The sequence below is a fragment of the Stegodyphus dumicola genome, chromosome 10 (genome assembly GCF_044657685.1).
Source record: "Stegodyphus dumicola isolate Sdum_Otavi_A_Nest chromosome 10, ASM4465768v1".
Lineage (NCBI taxonomy): Eukaryota > Metazoa > Arthropoda > Arachnida > Araneae > Eresidae > Stegodyphus > Stegodyphus dumicola.
In genome coordinates, this window is record NC_140777.1 from 146970525 (window position 1) to 146993286 (window position 22762).

The following is a 22762-nucleotide window of genomic DNA, read 5'->3' on the forward strand; positions in this document are numbered from 1 at the left end:
GTATTATTACTCAGAAGTACTTTGCGCTTTCTAAGGTTCCAATGTGACATTTTAAACTTGAACATTAAGCTTATTTATTCTACTTCCACAGTTTTCTCTCTCTCTTTTAAATGCAAGGCTTGAAATTATATAGATTTATAGAAAACATAGCCACTTCAGTTAACATATGTTTCTAGTCGAAACAAAACAGTATCTTGAAGGAATAATAATACAGAATATAAGTAACATAACAGAAGAAATATTGTCTTAGGTAAAGCTGACTACCTTATAATCTGCTCTTTGGATTCCTCGGACAGTCGAATTGCACTCATTGAAACGGCTCATTGAAGCGGCTCATTGAAACACACCACATTTCGCACCACTTTTAAGATTGGCATTCGGGCTTGTAGCAGACTTTTAAGATTGGCATTCGGGCTTGCAGCAGACTTCTTGCTTAACATCTGCTCCTGCTCCGTAATGCCAACAGCTGGAAAGACAAGCTTTTATACCAGAGGCAATTAACACTACTTGAGCAGAATTTTGAATACGCAAAATTTTGGCCAATATTTGACAGGAGATCTCATACCCAAATGTTTATTTTGCGCTATTGCTCTTCAGTTTCAAGTAGCGTAAAGCAGCCGACATGCATCATTGTAGCTCCGTTGATTGCTGTTAGATTCCACAGACACGTGCAGTCCTGCAAGAACTCTTAGCCTAAATATGGACCTAAAGGCAGGTGCTGATATTATCCAGAAGATTTCTCAACTTTTAGATGCTCAAAATGTAATCGAGTTATTTGTTTTGTGCCCTAAAGAAATTTTTGCCATGTTTACGTTAAAAAAAATAAAACTTCAAAAAGTTTTTTCAATATACAAAGTTTCTTTTAACCAGTCTCCTTTACTTTTATAATTAAGTTTAAAATAGATATTCAAGAACTTTTAAAATGCATTATGTATACTCTACTTACTTGATGTGTACACTCCCCAAAACATTTTTCTGCGACTTTAATCTTCAAACGAAACCGTCAACAGAAAATTAGCGAACTCCGTATCTCTGTGTTTTCTACTTTACATAACTTTCCACTTTGAGTTTACGCCTGTAAGGTAATCGGAATCTTCTAACGAAAGAAATAGTTTAGTTTAGCTTTAAATTTAGGTTTATGCGGTTATGGCAAAGCCTCGAGGGCTATCTACTTAAGGGGAGAGAGACCTTTTTGGAGGACTTTCTAAATGAAATTGCTCGTATACACATTACACATTGGAAAAAACACGAAATCACCTAAGTTACCATCCCGTTCGAGGGATTCGGACCTCGGAACGAGCTATCAGCGTTCAGCGACTTCACTGCTCTGCTTTGGTAAGTCAGATTAGTTTAGGAATGCATACACTTGTAAGAAGAATAATACGTTTTATCTCTTGAAGCTAAGTAGTTAATACTTTTTCTTTAACAGCTATTCAATAGGTTATGATTAAACACACATAGCTTATTTATCTGTTTTAACATATTACGTTGAAATTACTAGACGCAATTGTTTTAGTTTGACTAATTTTGTAAAAGTTAAACATCAGTAGTCTTCGCTTTTAGTTTATATTTGTCAGCAGTAAACTAACCACAACATATTTGGAGTAAATCCTGAGTGTAAATTTCATGAGTTTAGGAAGATCTTATATAACTTCCATAAAGCTGCAATAAAGATCTATTAATGTATTAGGAAAACGTTTCGTTGTTTTTATATCTTGCGAATCAAAACTTTCCTAAAGTTTTAGATCTTAGATGTTTACAAATCAGTCAACTAAATTCAAGGCCTAAAATTCTTCGTTAGGATACCACTACTTCTTTAAGGGTTATTTAAGATAAAATTATTGATTTGCGATGAAGTATTTATAATGCGCCACATTTTTAAATTTTAAGAAATTATTAATTTATTAAAACTGAACAAAGTAGGACATCAGTAGTAGTTAATATATGTCTCTCATATTACGTTCAGAAAGTTATTTTCAGAAGCTACTAAAGACAAAATTCTTCAGTTTACTGCCACCAAAAATTGGAATCTGTAGCAGCTACTGTCTTATTTTTCTAACTTAAACGAAAACGTTTATTAATTTGAACATTAAATTTTTATCTTGGAGAATCGCCAACATTTGAATAGAGATTTTGCTAGTTCTTATTTTTTTAACTTCATTCTACAAAGTAAAGGAAGTATTGTCATCTCGGAAATTTCGGGTATCATTTTTTAACGAAAATACCCATTTCAACCGCTCTCGAAACCATTTGAATCATGTTTTGCGTAACAACTGTATGTACAAACAGAATAAAGCACCGTTTTTGCCAAAAAGAATTATAAAATGGATTTAAAATAAATTCTCAAGAGATTTTTTCTTGGCATCTTGCATGTACGAACGTATCTTTGTATATATTTAGCATTACTCAAGAAAGAATAGTCAAAAAAAGTTGAAATTTTGTATATGGAACTACTATAACATGTAGTTGTGCACCTCCCTTTTCCGTTGCAATTGGCACCACAAATCCTATTCAAATATATATTTAGTTATTCTGCATGCAACTGTTGTAGAATTATCAACAATTTAAAACTTTAAGGGGCGAGTTAAGCCTAACGAACAGCGATTTGTTCACATTTTAAACTCAATAGTAAATTAAGACGGTTTGTGCAACTTCAATGTCTTTTTTCTCACTGGGACTAAAATTAAACTTTCAATTTTGTGTACTGAAAAATTTGCTTTCTTGCCCGCTGGTCGAATTGCTTGTTTTTGCGTAGAAATTCTAATTTTAGTTGTAAAATTTTTTTAAATTGTTTCATCTGCATTTTGTATTGGGTATTTCATATTTTTTGTGCTTTAGAATTTTTAATGAAGATGTTTTGAGTTTTTCTGTATTTTTGTCTTGCCGCAAAGTGAGAATTGAAAAATTTAAATGAGAAATATATCTCATTTAAATTTTTCAGTGAAATTCGAGGAAATAAGTTTAAATGACATGCAGCAGCAGAAAATGTATATAATTTAATAGGCCATACAAAGGTGTCACGTAGTGTCCAGATCAGATTTTTATTCTGCTCAACAATTAATGATTGAGACTTTCCTCAAATTTATCAGGGCCATGAAAACAATAATGGTAATGATGTCCATGATCATTACTAGTTTAGTAAAGAAGGACGTTTTAAAGCTTTATATAACATATTACCTACATTTTTAAACATGAAACTCCGTTCTACGATAATAGCTAACGTTCCCCTAAATCTTGTATTTTAAATTTTTTATTTGTTTGCAATCCATGAGAATTTACGACACAATGGAAATGCACTTAATTTAATTAAACAAATAGACACATAAAATACATCATAAGCATAACTGAAAAACTGGAATACGTTTCCGAAAACTATAATCAGTCTAATTTATCTTTTTTCCAATTTATAGGGAATAAAAAATGCTTTATTTCTTAAATTTCAGAGTATTTCTCTATTGATTAGCAATAAACGTTTAGGATTTGAAATTTTTAAGAACCTTTGGATGAGACAGAAACATTTATGAAAAATGTAGAAAACATTTGAAGAATATATAAATTAAAAATTTTTTAATTATTGTATAAAGATTATATTAGCTAACCAGTTATATTTAGCTCAAATGGCGCTAGCCCAGAAGAGCTATTAATTTCGTTTTGAAACTTTAAATGTCGGTTAACTTTTCAATGGTTTCAAATGGTTTCAAATGTATGTTTCTCGCATTGTGATAAAACAATAGTACCTAGAGACATCCAATTTTGAATAACGTAATCTTCCCCGGAATATTGGCATCTGGAGGACCTAATTTGTAATTTGTAATTTCTTTTATTATCAATTTCATATTTTGTAACACTTTAAAGAATTTTCGATTAACAAACTCAACGAATTAAAAGCAGGCAATGGCAACACTGAACGGAAAAAAAAAACCATGTTTATCTCCAGCCCGCGAGACTGTGTATTGGAAATTCTAAAGATATGCTCATTTTAAAATTATTTTACGATACTGCTATTAAATTGAATTTTATGTGGTTTAAGTACGAAGAACATGATATTTAATCAATAAAGGTAACACACAAAACGTTAAAAAAACGCCCCTTCGGAAGTATTGTAAAATCTGAAGGCATTCAGATTTTTTTTTTTAAATTTTTTTATCCGTCTTTGTTCTTCTCTGTATCTTATATTTCTTCTGTCGACCATCATCAGAATGCAAAATATATTGAGTTTAAATAGCCAGCGAATTTGTATTTTAGAAAGAGAGATGGCAACCCTCCAGTTAGCTATTTACTTGAGATGCCTATCGATCTGCACTTTTTTTAAGAGGCTTTTATATTTGTTAGCCCGTAGGCCTAGCCTAGAATTAACGTTAGTTGAAATTAAGTTAGTAGTATCTGAAAAACAAATTCTGTGATGCACGTATTTAACTATTTGAATTAATGAGATCCAGAAAATAGTGGCAATCAATGTTTGATAATTTTATATATTTACAGTACATACATACATTTTAATGAAACGTTTAGTTACGTTTTACCTGTTTTCTGTATTTTTGTAATTTAGATTCTTACTAAATGTGAAAGCAAAAATCAATTTAAACGAATGAATGTTAAATGGGTACTGTTCAATAGTTATTTAGATTTAGCATTATAAAAAATACTTTATGTATTTTACGTTTAAGTCAAGAAGGAATTGCTTTCATAAAATTACGAATCAATAAGCTGCCTTTCATTATTTTCAAAATAACTTTCTTTCAGAATTATTAACTAAATGTCGGTTAACAATCCTGAAATATAAGTTAAACAGAAAATAAAACCTGGTTTCCTTAGGTGGTGAAATTCTGGTAACAATATATCAGCCCATTCTGACCTTTGCTCTATTCTGACAATCTCGGCGATATTAAAAGAAAACTTTTTATGATCAGTTGTATCTACCAAGCAATTCAATTACTAGAATAAGATTTTTTGTAAGAACAGGTGTTCATCTAATCTCTATTCTCTCGAGATGCTTTGTTTTTTCATTTTAATCTTTTTTGACAATGACCTGCGTAATATCTTAAATAACCTACGTAACATCTTGCGTACTCTTAAAATACTTTAGACATTTACTCTTAAAATATTTTAAATATTTTCAAATACATCTGAAAAAGTTGTTAAAATGGTTAATGCATATAATAGAAGAAAATAGTAATGCAATATTTTTAAATCAAGAGACAGAAAAGTGTTAAAGGTTATTAAGTTCTTTGTTAATTAAAGAATACTATGTTCTGAGTTATTTAAACTGACTGAGATGTGGGATATTTTTAGAGTTTACCCTGCCAGATTCCACTTTCCTTGAAAAGTATATTGAAAAATAGATAATAAGAAAATAGATTCGAGGCTGTTATTTTTTCCTTTTAATGCCACTCGGCATTAAAAGTAAACTGCTACGTGTAACATAAAATTACTACGCGTGCATCGGATATAAAAACTGATATGTGTAACAATGTGGTACATAAAAATATCTGTAATAATGTGTAATATGTGTCCCATAACTTAATTTTTAATTTTGTAGCATTTGGTATTCCAAAAGTGTTTTCACACAAGTAATTTATAAAATTTCAAACGCTAGCAATATGTTTATTATATTAACATGCACTTTTATTATTTTAGGATCACAATCTAAGAATTATGCAAAAAAATTCATTGGGCTAGAAATATTTTTTTTATTTTTACTTAATGCACACAATGCTATTATTGAGCTATGTGTCAACATTTGAAGCTTACAATTTTCCTGCAGTATAATTTTTTTAAGATTCTGTGAGTAACAGTTGCTTTTCGAAACATTTTGCATTGATAAAAACTTATGATGACAGTCTGCATATGAATGTTCGTCATGTAATCTATTGAGATAGGAAGCTTTTTTTCTAAACTCATGTTTCCTTTTTAGTTACATAAATAAATTTATATACTTTTCTCTTCAGTTCGTACACAACTTCTAAATTTTCAGAAAAAAGTACCTCGAATTTTAAAATTAAATATCTCGGTCAATTTATGCCTTCCAGAAATCAAAACTTTTTTTTACATTTTAACACACTGTACAAAGTAAAGGAAATATTGCAATCAAAAAACCTTTGGGGTATCATATTTTAACAGAAATATCCTCTCTGACCGTTCTTCGAATCCATCTGGACGATGCATGATGTCTGCACGTACGGACATAATAAAAGACCTATTCCTCGAAAACGAATTGTAAAATGGATTGAAAATATATTCCAAATAGACCTTTTTCGTGACATGTGTATGTGAACTGCGGGGGGGGGGGAAGGACAGTTCTATATCTCCCGTTCTACTGGGCCGATTGACGAAATTCAAATTGCGTTTTTCATGTCCCGAAAGCGCGACTTAGTATATATATTAGATTTAGATATAGCATTGTTCTAAGATAACTATTTTGACACAACATGGGACTTTTTCTGAAATAACATACCACTTTTTTTTCCATATTTCGATTCTACGATTCAAATTATGCTTAAATATTATATTTTGTAAAATTTGGTGCGAAATTTACAGAGAAATCAAAAAAATTAACTTGGTGCATTTTTTTTTTTTTTTTTTTTTTTTTTTTTTTTTTTTTTGAGTTTGCGCCAAGGATAATTCACTTGGCGAACTTCTTAATATATGGCAACCTATATTCCTTTCCTTTCCATTGTGCAGGAGCGGAAAAAAAAAATCACATCGTTTCTACATTCAAATAATTTGAACAAAGTGCCGAAACCACATTTAATGTTATTATCGCTTTCGACAAACGCCATCGCATAACGACAAACGCGTATCGCATAACGCCACATTTTAAAACGTGCAAATATATAAATTCATGTATATCTTCAGAAATTTTGAATAAAAAACTCTAATTTTTTGCAGATATGCTTAGAAATATATCTACTTTAAGATGATGGTAAAAGTTTTACAGATTATAATTCCAAATTTTTTTGGAAAAAGTTATAAAAATTATTTAAAAATACAAATTTTAAAAATAAATCATAAAAAATGGGCGAATATTATTTGGAAATAACCTAAATTTTGAAATGTGAAAGGAAAAATCAAATAAGTTTAATAAAAAAAAAGAGATATTAATAAATATATACCAAACTCAATTAACATTGAGGAGCTAAAATTTTGAGATCTCATTTTTATAAATCTACCTGTGCGATTTTTACAAATCTTGACAGTTTGGTGTAACTTGAGTGGTAGAATCAAAATATAGAAAAACATTTGCATGTCATTTCAGATAAAGTCATTTTGTGTCAAAATATCTACATTAGAACGACGCTATATATAAATCTAACACAAATCCTAAGTCGTGCTTTTGAAACATGAAACATGAAAAACATGAAAAACTTTTGAAACATGAAAAACGAAAGTTGAATTTCTTGAATCGGCTCAGTAGAACGGGAGATATAGAACTGTTCCCTTTTTATTTTAAGCGCAGTGTACGTACGTGCATACAACGTATGCATACATTAGCTGTAAAGAACGTTGAAATACACTAACACTTTAGCCGTTTTAAAGTCCTTACGTGGTTTTCATTTTCGCAATCGCTGATCGTAGTCATATACTTCCTAAGTATGTTAAATGATGAATATATTCATTTTTCCGAATACCAAACTTTAAAAAAATAATTTTCATCAAATAACGAAATCTAATTTCTAATGCGATCGCGAAGTTCCTATACTTATATTGCAGAGTCATTAGATTTTCTTGAAGCAGGAGATGTAAAAAATGTGCAGTGTCGTCTAACCCTGCACCTCTCGAATACGTGTCGAGTATGCTTCCAATTAACCACGAAGCATGCGAAAAAAATACCTTATTACACTCCTTTTAAAGGGCGATTTAGGGTATAAGGTACCCAATCTCCAAATCCTGTTGGTGACGAATTATCGTCCTCCACCTTTTAGATCGGGGGTCCCTTGTAGAGTATTAGATTTTTTTAAGACGTGAAAAATCTGCAATGCCCTCGCCGGAACTCGAACCCTGGACCTCTCGAATACGAATCGAGTATCCTTCCAATCACATCACGAAGGCATGCGGAAGGAAAGGAGAAAATACCTTATAATATTTTGGTGTATTATGGTGTATTTTAATTATGGCAAAGCACACTAGGGCTACCTGCCTAAGGGGAGGGATGCCTTCGTGGAGGACTTTCTAAGGGAAACTGGCTCGTATACACGTTACACATGAGGAAAACCATGAAAACACCCATGCAGCCAGCCCGTTCGCGGGATTCGAACCTCGGACCGAACTACCAGTGTTCAGCGACTTTACCGCTCGGCCGCTGGTGGGCTTATATATATATATATATATATAATATTTTGGAAATTTTAAATACGTCGAGGAAATAAGTTTAAATATATTGCAGGAAAAAAATTTGTATAATTTAATAGTCCGTAGAAGTCGTGTGGTGTCCACATCAGATTCTTTAGAATGCATAGAAACCTTTCCAAATATATCTATAACTATTTTGTATATACGACAGATGTACGATGTAGTTGTGTACTTCCATTTTTGGTGGCAATCGGCCGCACGAAAAGTAATCGGCTCCGTGAGCTCAGGTTTTTATTCTTATATGTTGGTGAATTGTGCATTTTTTGCTTTAAAAATGATTGAATTATGTTGTTCTTATCTTCCGGTTAAGGGTTTCATGCCTTTAGTTAACCGGGATGCAATATTTGTACAATTGTCAACAATTTAAAAGTTGTTTAAGTGCGGCTAAGCCTAATTTTTTTACCGTAGCAGCCATATTTGTTTATATTTAAAACTTAGCAGAATAGTGGATTTGTTGCCAATCTAAAGTAACTAATCTTCGCAACAACAACTGTTTTTTTTTATTTTTCCAATGTTTTTTATACATCGTTTTAGATTTATTATAGTATTTGAATAGTACATGTGGCAACGATTAGACAATTCTTTAGATGATATAATTTTTGCGAATTCTGAGTTATAAAATGAATAAGTAATGCTGTAAAGCCGTAATGCTGTTAAGTGAACCTAACGGCAGAATTTCGATGTGGTAAATCGATATGGTGAATTTTAAAGAGTTCATTTATTCTATTGTGGTTTATACTCTATTGACGAAGTAGATGTAATTCATTTCAATAAGTTTAAATGAAATTCAGGAAAAATGCGTGTAATTTAATATTCCGTGTAAGGAATTCATGTGGTGTACCGATCAGATTTCTTATTTCAGTAGGGAAGTTTGGTAAAACATTTTTATCGTACAAGAAGAAAAACGCTTTAACAAATTTTCTTCAGATATCTACAATATTTTAAGAAAACTCATAATTATCTTAGATAATGGTATATGTCAGATTTTAATTGTTCAGTTCAAGTTTGTGTTTCTATATTAAAGCTATCAAGATATTCTGACTAGTTTAGACTAGAGATTAAAATACAGAACTATCCTGTCTGGGCTGTCAAAAAGGAGATCATAATAGCTCAAAAAATACCAATAAAATCATACTACAAGGTGTTCTAGCTCAAATATTCAGAGAATTGTTTACGTATCAAGAAGAACTTCAAAATAAACATTTCGATTAAAGAATTACATTTTATTGTTTTCTTTGTCATAAAAAGGGAAATGTTGCATATTTAACTATAACCATTTTAATATTACATAGTGCATTTCTCTGACATCTCAAGATTGTTGCTTACGAAAAAAAGGTTTCAACGTTGTAGATGTCTTGTAATATGAAATTAGATATTTTTGGCATTAATAAATGCATGTGCCTGTTAATAAATGGGATTTAATATTTTACTTAAATGAAAATGTAACACATAGAGTTCACATGCTTTCTAAATACAAGCACGTTTAGATTTATATTTATAAACAGGATCATGACTTTGAATGCATTAGTATGTCATTTATATTATTAAATTATAACGATTAAAAATCCCGAATTTTTTTTAAATATTGTCATTTGGATAGCTGTAGTTGAATATTAAATTAATTGAAACTTAACAAAAAGGTAAATTTGATTGAAGTTTTATGTATGAGACTATTTTCTGTATATCAAACATACTTGTAGTAATAATGTTTCGGGATATATTAAAGTTTGTATCCACATAATTCAAAATACTGTAGCTAAGAAATTTTAATTTTAATTTAACTTCACTTGCTCCCTTGCTTTAAATCAAAAACTCAGCTTCCGATTACAATAATTTAAATATTCATTTTTGGGAAAAAAGTAAAATTAATAATAATTTAACTTTAGGCAATTTGAAAATCATATAATTAATAAAAATATTTTTGTTATTAAGCACAATCAATATTTTAGCCTTAAAATTAAGTAATTTAATCTTTCTCACTGGCAACAGTTAATTGAGTATTTTAAATCATTCAGAATAATTTTACGAAGGGAAAAATTTAAGAAAGCAATGTTTGTAAATACGTTTGTAGATTTAAAAGCTCGTTTAGAGTTATTTAATATTTTGCAATGAAGGATTTAGAGTGGAAAATTCGATGAAATGCTTTTGATGTAGATTGTAAAGTTTACCAATGAACTAACGTAAGTTCCTTTCGATATTATTACATAGAATAAAAACGCTGCGTTCTTTTTCTTTTGAAGCATAACTTATCAAGTATTTAGTGTATAATTTCTATTTTCGAACTCTTAAAGCAAAGTATTTTTTACTTGCAGCAAATTTCTGACAAACGAACTAAAACGCAGATAATAGCACGTAATGTATAACAGGTACTGCTGAAATATAGCATAGATTATGCATAGATTTCGCAAATAATGTAGATAAAAGAATAATAATAATCTGAAAAATATAGCGTTTACTCTCAGAATTATTTCAAAACTTAAAATCTTACTATTAATAACTATAAAAATATAGCTAGTAATTTCTCAGGGTCTTTTCATTTGAAATTAAGGTCACTTTAGAGTTCGGATTTTAATGAGTTATAAAAAACTCTCCGTGATGCGCGTCTCTTCTTTCTTTTATTTTGAAAATAACACTAACTCTGGAAGCATGGGAACATTAAATTAGCGGTAGGGTAAAATCCTAGTATACGGACCAAGAGATGTTTTATTTTATTATATTAATATACGCAGGTTTTTAATTTTAAAATCCAAAAAATTTGTATTTCCTATTTTCGGCAGACAGTTTGACCTAAATCTCTAATCATACCTTTTTTCAAAAATAGCGGAGGGTTAAATTCTCCCTTTATTTTATTTTATTTAGCAACTTGTTTAATTTTTATACAGACTGCGGAGAAAGTGGGAGATAACGCATGTGGTACCTTTTCTGTTATCGGGACCGGATGTATGAATACATGTATCGCTGAATGGATGTGTTCATGCATGCATGTATATGTGTACGTACGTATGTATATGTGTGCATACACCCACATGCATACAAACACACATACACACATAAACACATATATGTATTTCTGAATCAGATCCCGATAACACAGAATATCATAAAAAGAGGTAAATACAGAGTACTGCAATGTCTTGCTGAAGATTTATAGTTTAACATAAAAAAATGTAGCATTGAAACTTGAACATAAATTAATGGAATATAATACTGCATATTTTTGTAAAGTGTATTGACGGGATGTAGATGAAGAGGAATTGATTACGTTTTGACTTTGAGAAGTATATTTTCACGTTTCTTACGCGTTTATGCATAAACTTTCAAACAGCTGCATTTTGAATAAATTATGTAATGCTACAGAGTTTGAAGTCATATAGTGTATTGCTGTGTCTTTTATGTACCAAGGAACGCTAAAAAAGCTCTTTTAGAAAGCTTTATTTTGAATTATCTAGATCTTTTATTCTGCTTAATAATAACTTTAAATGCTGGTAATCGAAGTTTACTTTTTTAATAAACTTTTCAAAATGTTATCTGAAAGTTAAGTTTATTATCTTAGGTAATACCAAAATACGTTGTTTCATTTTTCATTCGATTCTTTCTGAGAGCTTTGTGTCATTTGATATATTCAGGGTTTCCTAAAAGTTATTTCCATTGATTTTGAATAGCATTTATATTTGAAATTCGGTAAGAGTACAGGTACAAAGGCCAGCACCTATGTAGCACGACAGGTAACTGAGTATTCCTGAACTTGATAATTACTACGTTTCCACCCATATTTGAGAGGAGATACCTTGGGTAGCGGTCCGATAGTCTACCACCCTTCTTCCCTTACCACTAATCTCTCGAAAGGACTTTCGGCTCGCCGTGTGGTTTGATGCACCTTTGCCACACGGATACTATAAGCTATTTGAGCCCGAGTCCAGTGGTACGGCAGTCAGCGTCATGAACAACGTATCGGCTGGCAGGGGGGGGGACTTTTCGGTTAGAATAGCTACATCATCAGCAAACAAGATTTTTTTTTTTTTTTTTTTTTTTTTTTTTTTTTTTTTTTTTGCTACGAAGAACCTTATCTGCATAAGTGTTGAATAAATATGAATCTAAATAACCTTGAAAAAAATCCACCACAAATTCTTTCGGTAAATTAATCATTTAAAATGTGAAATTTCTATCTTGACAGAAATAAGTTTTTTATTTTTTATTTTTCTCTTAAATGCTAATACTTCTTTCTTTTGGAGATTAACTGCTTTAAAGTCATCATTAAAGTGTACATTAAAGTTTTTTACCATTATATCTGAGTCATCTTAATTTAAAGTGAAGAATCCACCGAAAGTCTAAAGATAATCGACTAACTTCTAACTGCAGGAATCATAGACTCAGGGTGAAGTTTTAAAATAAAAACTTATTAATTAAAACATCAGCTTAATGATAACACAAATTAGAAATATATAACAGAAACAAAGTCTACTTGAGAGTAGTTTAGAACATTATAAGTCATTTCTCCCGCCTTTTTAGCATGCCTTCGTGGTGTAATGGTCAGCACACTCGACAAGGATTCAAGAGGACCGTGGTTCGAGTCCCGTCGTGGTTCGAGCCTGCATTGCTCATTTTTCATCTCTCCTGCTTTCAAAAAATACCAAAATGTCTCTACAGTGGCGCCCGAACTAAAAGGTGGGGAATGATGATTCTTCACCACCCGGATTTGGCTATTGGGTCACCTAAAACCCCAGTCGCCCTTAAAAGGGTGAATATGTAAGGTATTTCTCCCGCCTTCGTGGTGTAGCGGTCAGCACTGTCGACGCGTATTCGAGAGCTCTGTGGTTCTAGTACCGGCGAGGGCATTGCTCATTTTTCATATTTCCAGCTTCGAAATAATCTACAGTCTGTACGACATATGTAGCCTAAATGAATGCGACATACAAATTAAAACACCCAGTAAACTTGAACCTGTTAATACCTGTTTACCTGTAATCACCTTTTCTGTACCGAACAATGAAGGATTACTTTTTTTTAAGTTAATGCAAATGAGTTCATATATCCTCTAAAATATTTCTACGTGTAACATACTGAAAATGAATGTGTGAGTAAAATAGAGAAAACAGAAGTTTTTCGGGTATTTCTAAGGGCTGAATTTGTGCCAGTAATTAGCTTTTCTTTGTATGCTTTACATTGATTAAAATAATTTCAAAGTATAGAAAATTTTCTCCATCAACTGTCATATGCAATTTTAGTAATTCAGGTAATGTTCTTTGAACTGCTTTATATAACTTCGAATTTCAACTTTATGTAACTTCTACTTGAAACTTAATATAATTTCAATAATTCAGATTTAAAAATCATATTCTACTAATAGAATCTAGAAATTCAATCATTGGCAAATTTTCAGATCAATATTTTTCATTTTTACAGAAAGTTGTGAGGAATATTTAAACATGTGCAAGTATTTCATTAATTATTTAACTCAATCGACTTAAAATACTAATTTTTGTTATCGAATTTAAGACATTTAGTTTTGCATCTACTCTGAAGACATTTTCGAAAAGTCTGAAAGAAACAGAATTCATCCATTTGACGCATAAAGTTTTTCTGAATTCAAGCGAAACACTATTTCTTAAAAAATTGACTCGCATATAACATAAAGCTTTCAAACACCTGTCAGCCTGGAGGAAAGGAATTTTAAAATATAAAATATTAAGTTTATAGCAATTTTAAGTAACATTTACAAAGAATTTTCTAAACATTTTGTGACATTTTTTAAACATTTTGTGGGGATTATATAACAGTAATTTTATACTTAAGCAAGCCTTAACTTGCTCTCTCTCCCACTTTCTTGCCAGAATGTACGCGTGTATTCAAATGAGGTAGGAAGAAGTTTATATGTTAGGGAATGTTTTGGAAGGTGAAATCAGAGAGTGTTCTGCTTACCTGAAGGCCACATTGTTGTCTTTGATTTTCTAACGATTAGATTTCAGTGATGTTGATCTATTCTTGCAATTAGGCTTGTTTATGCTGACGTTTCGAGACAGAGCCAGCGTGCGCGGTAGTTAACCTGTAAAGCCGTTAGGCTGAATTTAACTTCATTTAATTTCAAGTTATCCATTACCTTTTGAGTTAAGCCAAAAGTGTTGTTTTTTATAAGGACGAATTGATGCCATCTGTGAACTTTATTTGAGTTAATAAAGGGTTATTTACACACTTCTCCTGACATTGTAGTACTTTAAGACTTGGTGATTATTTCTTCTAACTTCTAACTCAGTTTATGATAGCCTAGCAAGACTCGAAATGCATATCAGATGGGACATAGTACGAAAGAAAAATGCTGCAATCGAAATAAAATTTGCTTCAAAGCGAAAGAAAATATCTTTATAAACACAGGAACATAAGGCCATTGAAGTATATTTTCATATTTTGAAAGTTTATTTAGTTTTGAAAATTTTGAAATCATACAGTCATCAATAAGAATTGATGGAATAAGTGCAGACAAGTTAAAACAGCAAGAAACTGACCTGCGGCAAATTTCAAATTACATTTTTGATATTTCATTCTTTCGATGAGAACGGGCCAGTATTCATATTCTCTAAAGATGTTTAAATGAATGTATTCTAAGTACAGTTCTGACTGAAAACTCCCAGTTAGCAAATAGCACTTAAAACGCATCTAAACAGCACCCGCTTTACGAAAGTTCACTTTTAAGCCCACTCTTACATATTTATTATTTTTATTCGTTATTAATATATTATATGTTGTTTATAATTTGCTGCATTCTACATTAACTATTCCATTCATTATTATTATATTGTTATTATTACTTATGTGAATTACTATTATTTCTAACCCTTATTGCATATTTATTCTATAATTATAATTATTATACCTATATGACAGATGCTATATTTATTATATTCTATATACTGTATTTATTAATTCTATGTTATTTACCATATAAAACCTTATGTTGTTATACTAAAAATAATGTGTATTATTTTTAAAACTGTATATGGCGTCGTATGCTCAACTGTGAGAATGTACGCACTGTACGAATTTCTAAAATAAATACTGAGCCAAAGCTGGAAAAGTATGAGATCAAATAATGTAGTATCATCTGTGTTCAGTACATACTTTAAGTATTCGACAGGTAGTTTGGGTTAAAAGGGGTTAGTTTTTCATTTCTCTGCCAGTTTATTCGTAAGAATCGAAGATAATCATAGCGTTTATTATAAAATTTTGTCAAATTTCATAAATAGTAAAGTAGAAGGAGCAATCACCAATATTTAAATGATAGAATCAGATAGATAATTGTTAGTAGTCTAGATCGGTGGACAATCTTAAGCTGAGACTGCAAACAAGCTGTCTCTGTGCAATGCCTTATGTCGTCTGCAGTTTGCGGACCCAGTTTCAGGTGACCGAATCGTATTCAGAAAACCTGTGCAATTGCATCCATGAGGCACGTTGCACAGTAATAATTGGTATTTAGCACTTTGCCAGTGTCAAAACTACTAAAGACAAGCAGCTCCTAATTTCTCTGTTGCCACTGGAACCTTAGTTTAAGAGTTACTGCTAAAAAGCTTCATTACAGAAGGTATTCAACCAGAACATCCGTTGTCCCGAATCGTTGACTCCCTAACGCAAGAGAGAGAATTTGACGCGCAGCAGAGAACATCAGCCTTGAACCCAGCTGCATTGGACCTAAAAACGTTATTAAATCTGCAGTTACTTTCAACCGCTGTGAAAAGAAATATTTCTGGGATTCTTCTGTTCCAGAAAATCTGATTGATTTAATACGTGAACCTCCCAGAGTATATTCTGTTCTTCCTCTTCTGTATGAAATAGAATTGCAGACGAAACAGTTCCCGGCTTTGTAAAATATTCCGAGTACCTATGCGCAACAACTCCCTGAACACAATTTTTTTTCCTTGGCTAGAAACTACGTAATAAAATTACAGGAAGAACTTTTATACAACTTCGTAAACTTTTATACAACTTCAACACATCGCTATATGGGATAATCACATCAATTTTTTTTTCAATGATGAGTCTAAATTCAATTTAAACATTGATGTTTTACTTATTTTGGAAAAGTCTGGAACTTAATAGCATATCTTGAACATTAGGGGAAAAGACCATTATGGTGGTGGAGGTGTCATTGTTCGGATAAGCATCATGTCGGATGGCTGCATACTACTCCCTGCATAGAAGCTTTCTGACTGCTAAGATGGATACAGAGGACGTCTTACATCCTCTTGTTTTAATTTTCATTAGTGTAGTTGGCATTTCTTCGTCCTTATAATCAATAATTCTCATCCATACAAGATTCAGATGGTCAATAAATATTTTTAAGAGAAATTATTTGGTGGATGGATTGGCAAGAGAGATCTCCAGACTTGAAGCAGATTGAACGGTTGGGATACACATGGAATGACAACTGCAATTCGTTTATTGCCTCTGAGAATTATCCCGTAGTGGAAAACTCCTTTGCGTCATCAGCTGTTTCGTTAACAGCATAGCAATTAGCTGTGCGATATGTATATCTGTTAGAGGGGATCATACCTTTTATACTTAATCGTACGGAGTAAAGCAAATATGACAATCGCAAAAAATTTCGGGTATCATATTTCATAGAAAATATCCATCTTCACTACTCCTTCACTACTAGAATCCTTTTGAACATCTTCACTACTAGAATCCTTTTGAACGGTGTTTTGCATGACATCTGTAGTATGGACTACAATAAAGGACTCTTTTTTCAAAAATAGATTGTAAAATGAATTTAAAATAGATTCAGATATAGGCGTCAAGAAAAAATAACTCAAAAACAACTAGCCGTAGAACTCAAAAACAATTAGCATCAAAAACAACACTGAAATTTTGTATATGTGACTGTTATAACATCTAGTTGTGCAACTCTGTTTTTGTTGCTATTGGCCGCATCTAACATATAGAGGGTGATTCTAAATTGTTTTTACATTAAGAGGGGTGATAGTACCCATCCAGACGAGCAATAATTACCATAGAACATAGGGTCGCATTCCACTGTGAGAGGCAGAAAAGAGGGAACGCATAGAAGAACAAGGAGACTATCTCCTAAGACTCTCAAGAATTATTCCTATGCAAATTCGCACTGAGAAGGAGCAGCATTTTGCTCTTAGTTGGTACCGAAGAAAGCCAATCAGAGCAAATGGTGTCCTTGAAAATGGCATATCATCGCGTCCAGTATTACCTTGATAACATCGTTGCGAGAAACCGGTTCTTTTGCCATCTCAAAGAGCAATGTAGGATGTTCGCAGTGGATGCTCGGCATGAGGAATAATGATCCACGATTTCCTGCATTAATATTTAGTGATGAGGCAACATTCACCAGAGAAGGCATTTTCAACTTTCACAATCAACACGTTTGGTCTGACAGCAATCCCCACTGCAACACCAGCAGAAGTTTTCCCTGAACGATTGGGCAGGTATCCTAAGTGATTACCTGGTAAGCTCTTACATCGTGCTAGACCGTTTGACCGGCGCAAAGTACCATATCTTCTTGAAACAAGTGCCTCCCAATTTATTGAAGGCTGTTCCGCTTTCCATCCAGAGAGACAAGTGGTTTATGCACGATGGAGCTCCAGCACATTTTTTTGTCACGATCTGTAATTTTTTGAATGCCACATATCCCGCACGAATGATCGGACATAGCGGACCTGTGGCTTGGCCGCTTCACTCACCAGACCTGAACCCACTGGACTCTTTCTTTTGTGAGCACATGAAATCTTTAGTGTAAGAGACGCCTGTGGACTCATCTGAAGATCTCGGGCTAGCATCATTGTTGCCTCGGACAAAATTAATACGACACCAGGAATTTTCTAGAAGGTGCGCCAGTTGTTCCTTCGCCGATGTCAACTGTGCAATGACACACATGGTCGGCATTTTGAGCACTTTCTGTGAGTTTTTCACTAAACAAAAAACCTGATTACAAATTTTGGTCTCATTCATTCGCCTTCCCAACACTGTTGATAGTTCAGGTTGGAATTCTAATATTCCTTTTTACTGCCTCTCAGAGTGGAATGCGACCGTATGCTCTATGGTAATTATTGCTCATCTGGATGGGTACTGTCACCCCTCTTAATTTGTAAAAACAATTTGGCAACACCCTGTATATATGTATATATGCGCACCGTCTTACTAGGCTCGGCGACCACTGTTATTTTTATTGTTATGTGTTGGTAAATTGTGCATTTTTTGCTTTGGATGTGATTAAAGCAAGTTGTTCTCAAGTTCCAGTTGAGATTTTTGTGTCCTTAATTAATCTGCACGCAATAGTTCTAGTATTATTAACAATTTAAAAGTGGCGCCAGGCCTAATGTGGATGCTATTTGTTTACATTTGAAACTCTTAGTAGTAAAGTTGAATTAAGCCATTTTGTGCACAACTTCAGCGTCATTTCTTGCTGGCTTGCAATATAAAGAAATTCTGGAATTTCTCTACCTACTACAGCTTGAATTAGATGCATAACACTTATTTAAAAATATGAATATTTTTTGTACGAAGTAACTAAAATGATTTCACACATATACTGTAACATCTTTGCATATTTTTTACAGAAGTTTCAATATGGCAACAAAAGTGAAACCTCCTGTCGCCGAACAACCTAATTACTCATCGACTAAGTGTAAAAAATCATGGAAAGCAGTTACAGCCGCTGAACATTACTTGCATGAAGTAAGTTGCAATCATAATTATCTCAGGTTACAAAGGCTAATAAATTTCTTAGAAACTGTTAACTTTGACTGGAATAAATGCCTGTTTTTATATGGTTTAATGTAAAACTTTGACGCTTCTTTACACGGCATTCAAATCAATGTTCTTTAATGTAAGGACTTCGTCTGTAGATGTATTACCTTCTAGCATCGAAGATATCTGGATTGACCAGTTATATAATTTGTAGAAAATTGTCTTCAAGATCAGTCTTTCATTTCTTTTTACAGTATGAAAACTTCTTACAGTATTACTAAAGCAGAATGCATTCTCATACCACCGGAAGTACATCAAATGTACTGTTTTTTTTTTTTTTTTTTTTTTTTTTTTTTTTTTTTTTTTTATTGTAACTTATTTCACTTAAAATAACACTAGAAACACCAGATCTAATAATAAGTATCATGAGGTTATGAGGAAATAACACTAGATCTAGTTGATGATATTATTTATCGTGGCGATGACCTGCAGTTGGCTTAGGCTGTATAGTATTTTAAGTGCTGCCAGGCAGGAAAGTCACTAACACAAGTATTCAAGCTTTCTGCGAAAATTTAACCCGGACTTGCGAGATCTATGGTACTTTTTTCCATAGTAAAAGTGTAGCTGAACATAATGAAGATCCTTTCTAAAATGCAAGTTATAAAAATTCCTTGGTAAATATACTGAATGTGAAATGCAAAAGAATTTCATCCTATGGGACTCTATAAATTTGGTAATAAATTAATGTATGAAGAAATATCACTGCCGTAGAATACTGAGATGCGGGGCTATTACTGATGTAATTTGAAGATAACGTAGTATGTCACTAAAGTAATTGGGAATGTGTTGTGAATGGTCATTAACGGATCAAGAGTTATTGGTAATATCATGCAAATAAATTACTCAAGAGAAATCCAAAAGTTCTGAACTTTTATTTTTCGCATATATTTTAATGTAGCTAAAATTTCAGTAAGCTGAAAAAATTTGAATGATTTTTTTTTTCTGATTAAAAATGGAAAGTAGCAAAATACCTGCCTTTTCAGCCTCCATGTTTATTTCTTAAAACAACTGCTCTTGCGCTTCTTTAATTGCGATATTTTAAATTCCTTTTAAAAATAGCTTTCTCTGAGCTATGTATAAAGATAAGTAATTATGGTGTTCTACAAATATTATTAAAAAAGTCCCTAGATTAAGGATAAGTTAGCAAAACATAAGCAGACGAAATTCTGAAAATCTAATTTACATTATTTATTCCTAGGCATGTTTAAAAATATTCTTCACGACTTTAATATACACTCTATAACAAAAACCTCGACGCATCAAGAAGGAGTTGTACGATGGAAACAAAATTTTGTGTATAGGAAAATTATGTACAGAATAGAAATGATTAAAATTTCAGAACAATTGAATGATTTATTTCAGAGTTATGAAGTTACAACGTAACGAGCTCAATAAGGTGTTGACCCACCTCTAACTTGAATTCAAGCTGCCACACGGCGTGGCATAGACTGACAAAGTTCCTGGATAGTCTCTTGCTGTATTTCTTGCCAAATTTGCTCCAATTGTCGGCTAGGTCTTCAATATTCCATGGTAGATGCAGTCGCCTTCCTATCATATCCCAGACATTCTTGATAGGAAAGAGATCTGGCTGGTCAAGGACGTGTTTGACAAACTATAAGACAGTTCATAGCAACACATGCCATATGTGGTCTGACATTTTCTTGCTGAAACATAAGGCTAGGGTATTGAAAAAGGAACGGTAGCAAAACAGGTCTCAGAATGTTGTCCATGTACCGCTATGCTGTAAGTATGCCTCTAATAATGACCAAATTTGGCATATATATAAAAATATCAAGGAAAACAGCACCCCAGAGCATAACTCATGAATGAAGGCTTGTGTGGCGTGCAATAGTGAAAGTAGGATTGGCACGCTTCCCTGGGCATCTCCAGACAAGTCTTCGATGATGGTCACGACACTGTTGGAAGCGAGATTCGTCGATGAAGACTATATGTCCCCAGTCAGCATCATTCCAACCCGATCGACCCAAGAACCACTGTAATCTGTCTCTACAGTGTTCAAACATGAGCATAAGTGGCAGGTGGCGTAACGGTCAGTAGGAGCGTAAATTTCGCTGTATCAGCCGTCTGTGAATGATTATGGTGGACACTCGTGTGCGGGTCGCATATCTGATAGTTGATAGCAATGAATCAGGCACTGTGACAGCTGGTCTGACAATCACTCTGTTCTCCTGATCTGTTGTGGCCCTAAGTCGATCTCTACCATCATGCGCTGAAATCTGCCGCTGTCCACCCATTCGTGCCAGCATCTTCTAATCACTGTATCGCTTCGACTCATATGACGAACGATTCCCCGTTTTGCCCGACCTGCCTCTTTCAATCCAATGATACGACCTCTTTCAAACTCTGACAATTGCTCGTACTGAGCTCGAATCCTGCGGCTAGGCATTTTTTCATGCTTTTATCCTAAATAGGCTAGGCATTTTATCCTAAATCACATTGCAACATAAATTTTTAACAACTGTTCGAGAACAGCTCTTTATATATATTTGCTGGATGCGCAGTTCCAATGCGCTGGAGATCGCACTATTTATTTATTGGACCCTAAATTTTAATCATTTACATTCTAGTCAAAAAATTTACACATACGAAATTTCAAAGCAATCGGACGATTCCTTCTTGGCGCGTCGATTTTTTTGTTATAGAGTGTATTTTACAGCAAAACGCATGTTATCCGTGCTGGGAAGCGGCATGTACAACTCTAATATACTTCAAAAAAGACGTCACATTTTACAATAGCACCTACAGCCCAGTCCAATTTTAAACACCTGGACACCCTCTCCACACACACCTGGCAATTAAAGGCAAAGAAATCTCTATCATCATTTCACCCACCCCTACCAACACTGGAATGCAAGTACCTTCACAAAGTACCTTCAGCACATCTTTACTGATGGTTCTAAACAGGAGGAAGGTGTAGGCAGTGCCTACATCCATTACCAGGATGGCCTGATAGAACAAGAATGGAAAGGTCGTTTGCAAAATCACAACAGCATCTTCCAAGCGAAGGTCCTGGCCATCACGTCAGCAATGCAGCACATTGTTCACAATGATCTAACTCATGCCACACTTCATACAGACAGCTACTCAACACTTCAAGCCCTCCAAAACCATCAGCACACTTACCCACTAGTCATCGCCTTTCAGCACCTCTTACAGCAACATTCACATATGCACACGAGGCTGATGTGAATAAAATCACATGCCAGCAACGAAGGCAATGAGTCAGCAGACCGTTTAGCCAACCAGGCAGTAACCCACTCAAATCCACCAGATGATCCACCTTCAAGCCCCAGCCTCCTACCTGAAAGGACAGCTCCGGAGTAAAGGGCTCCAACAATGGCAGGAGGAATGGAACAATATCATAACTGGCCGCCGCACATACGATTTCCTCCCAAAAGTCATCACGGATCGACACATTGCAATCTCTCCGCTGACTCGATATATCACGGGACACGGCCCATTCCCCAGCTACATCCAAAGGCACAACATCTCATCAACAGATATATGCGTCTGTGGAACCCCAGGCAACCCAGACCACTATCTTTTCACCTGCCAGCTGACAAAAGACCATCACCTCCCATGTCCAACCATGAACAGAGATGCGTACCACTGCTTTATCATCACC

At 33.3% G+C, this 22762-nt stretch overlaps 2 protein-coding genes across 4 annotated transcripts in view; one reads left to right on the forward strand and one right to left on the reverse strand.

Moving 5' to 3' along the window:
• The window catches only part of LOC118201050 (synaptic vesicular amine transporter-like), a 231192-nt gene that overhangs the window by 194638 nt on the left and 13792 nt on the right, over nucleotides 1–22762 (reverse strand). The gene's annotated exons all lie outside the window — the stretch shown is intronic.
• LOC118201065 (LRP2-binding protein-like) overlaps nucleotides 1–22762 on the forward strand; it is a 99830-nt gene that overhangs the window by 54396 nt on the left and 22672 nt on the right. For 2 of the 3 annotated variants that reach the window (XM_085825690.1, XM_035373095.2), the window contains exon 2: nucleotides 18927–19044. In XM_085825690.1, the coding sequence (XP_085681816.1) occupies nucleotides 18927–19044 (118 nt within the window). Of the gene's footprint in view, nucleotides 1–10386; nucleotides 10530–18926; nucleotides 19045–22762 lie in introns of those variants that run through there. The other variant, XM_035373089.2, reaches the window with a different exon arrangement.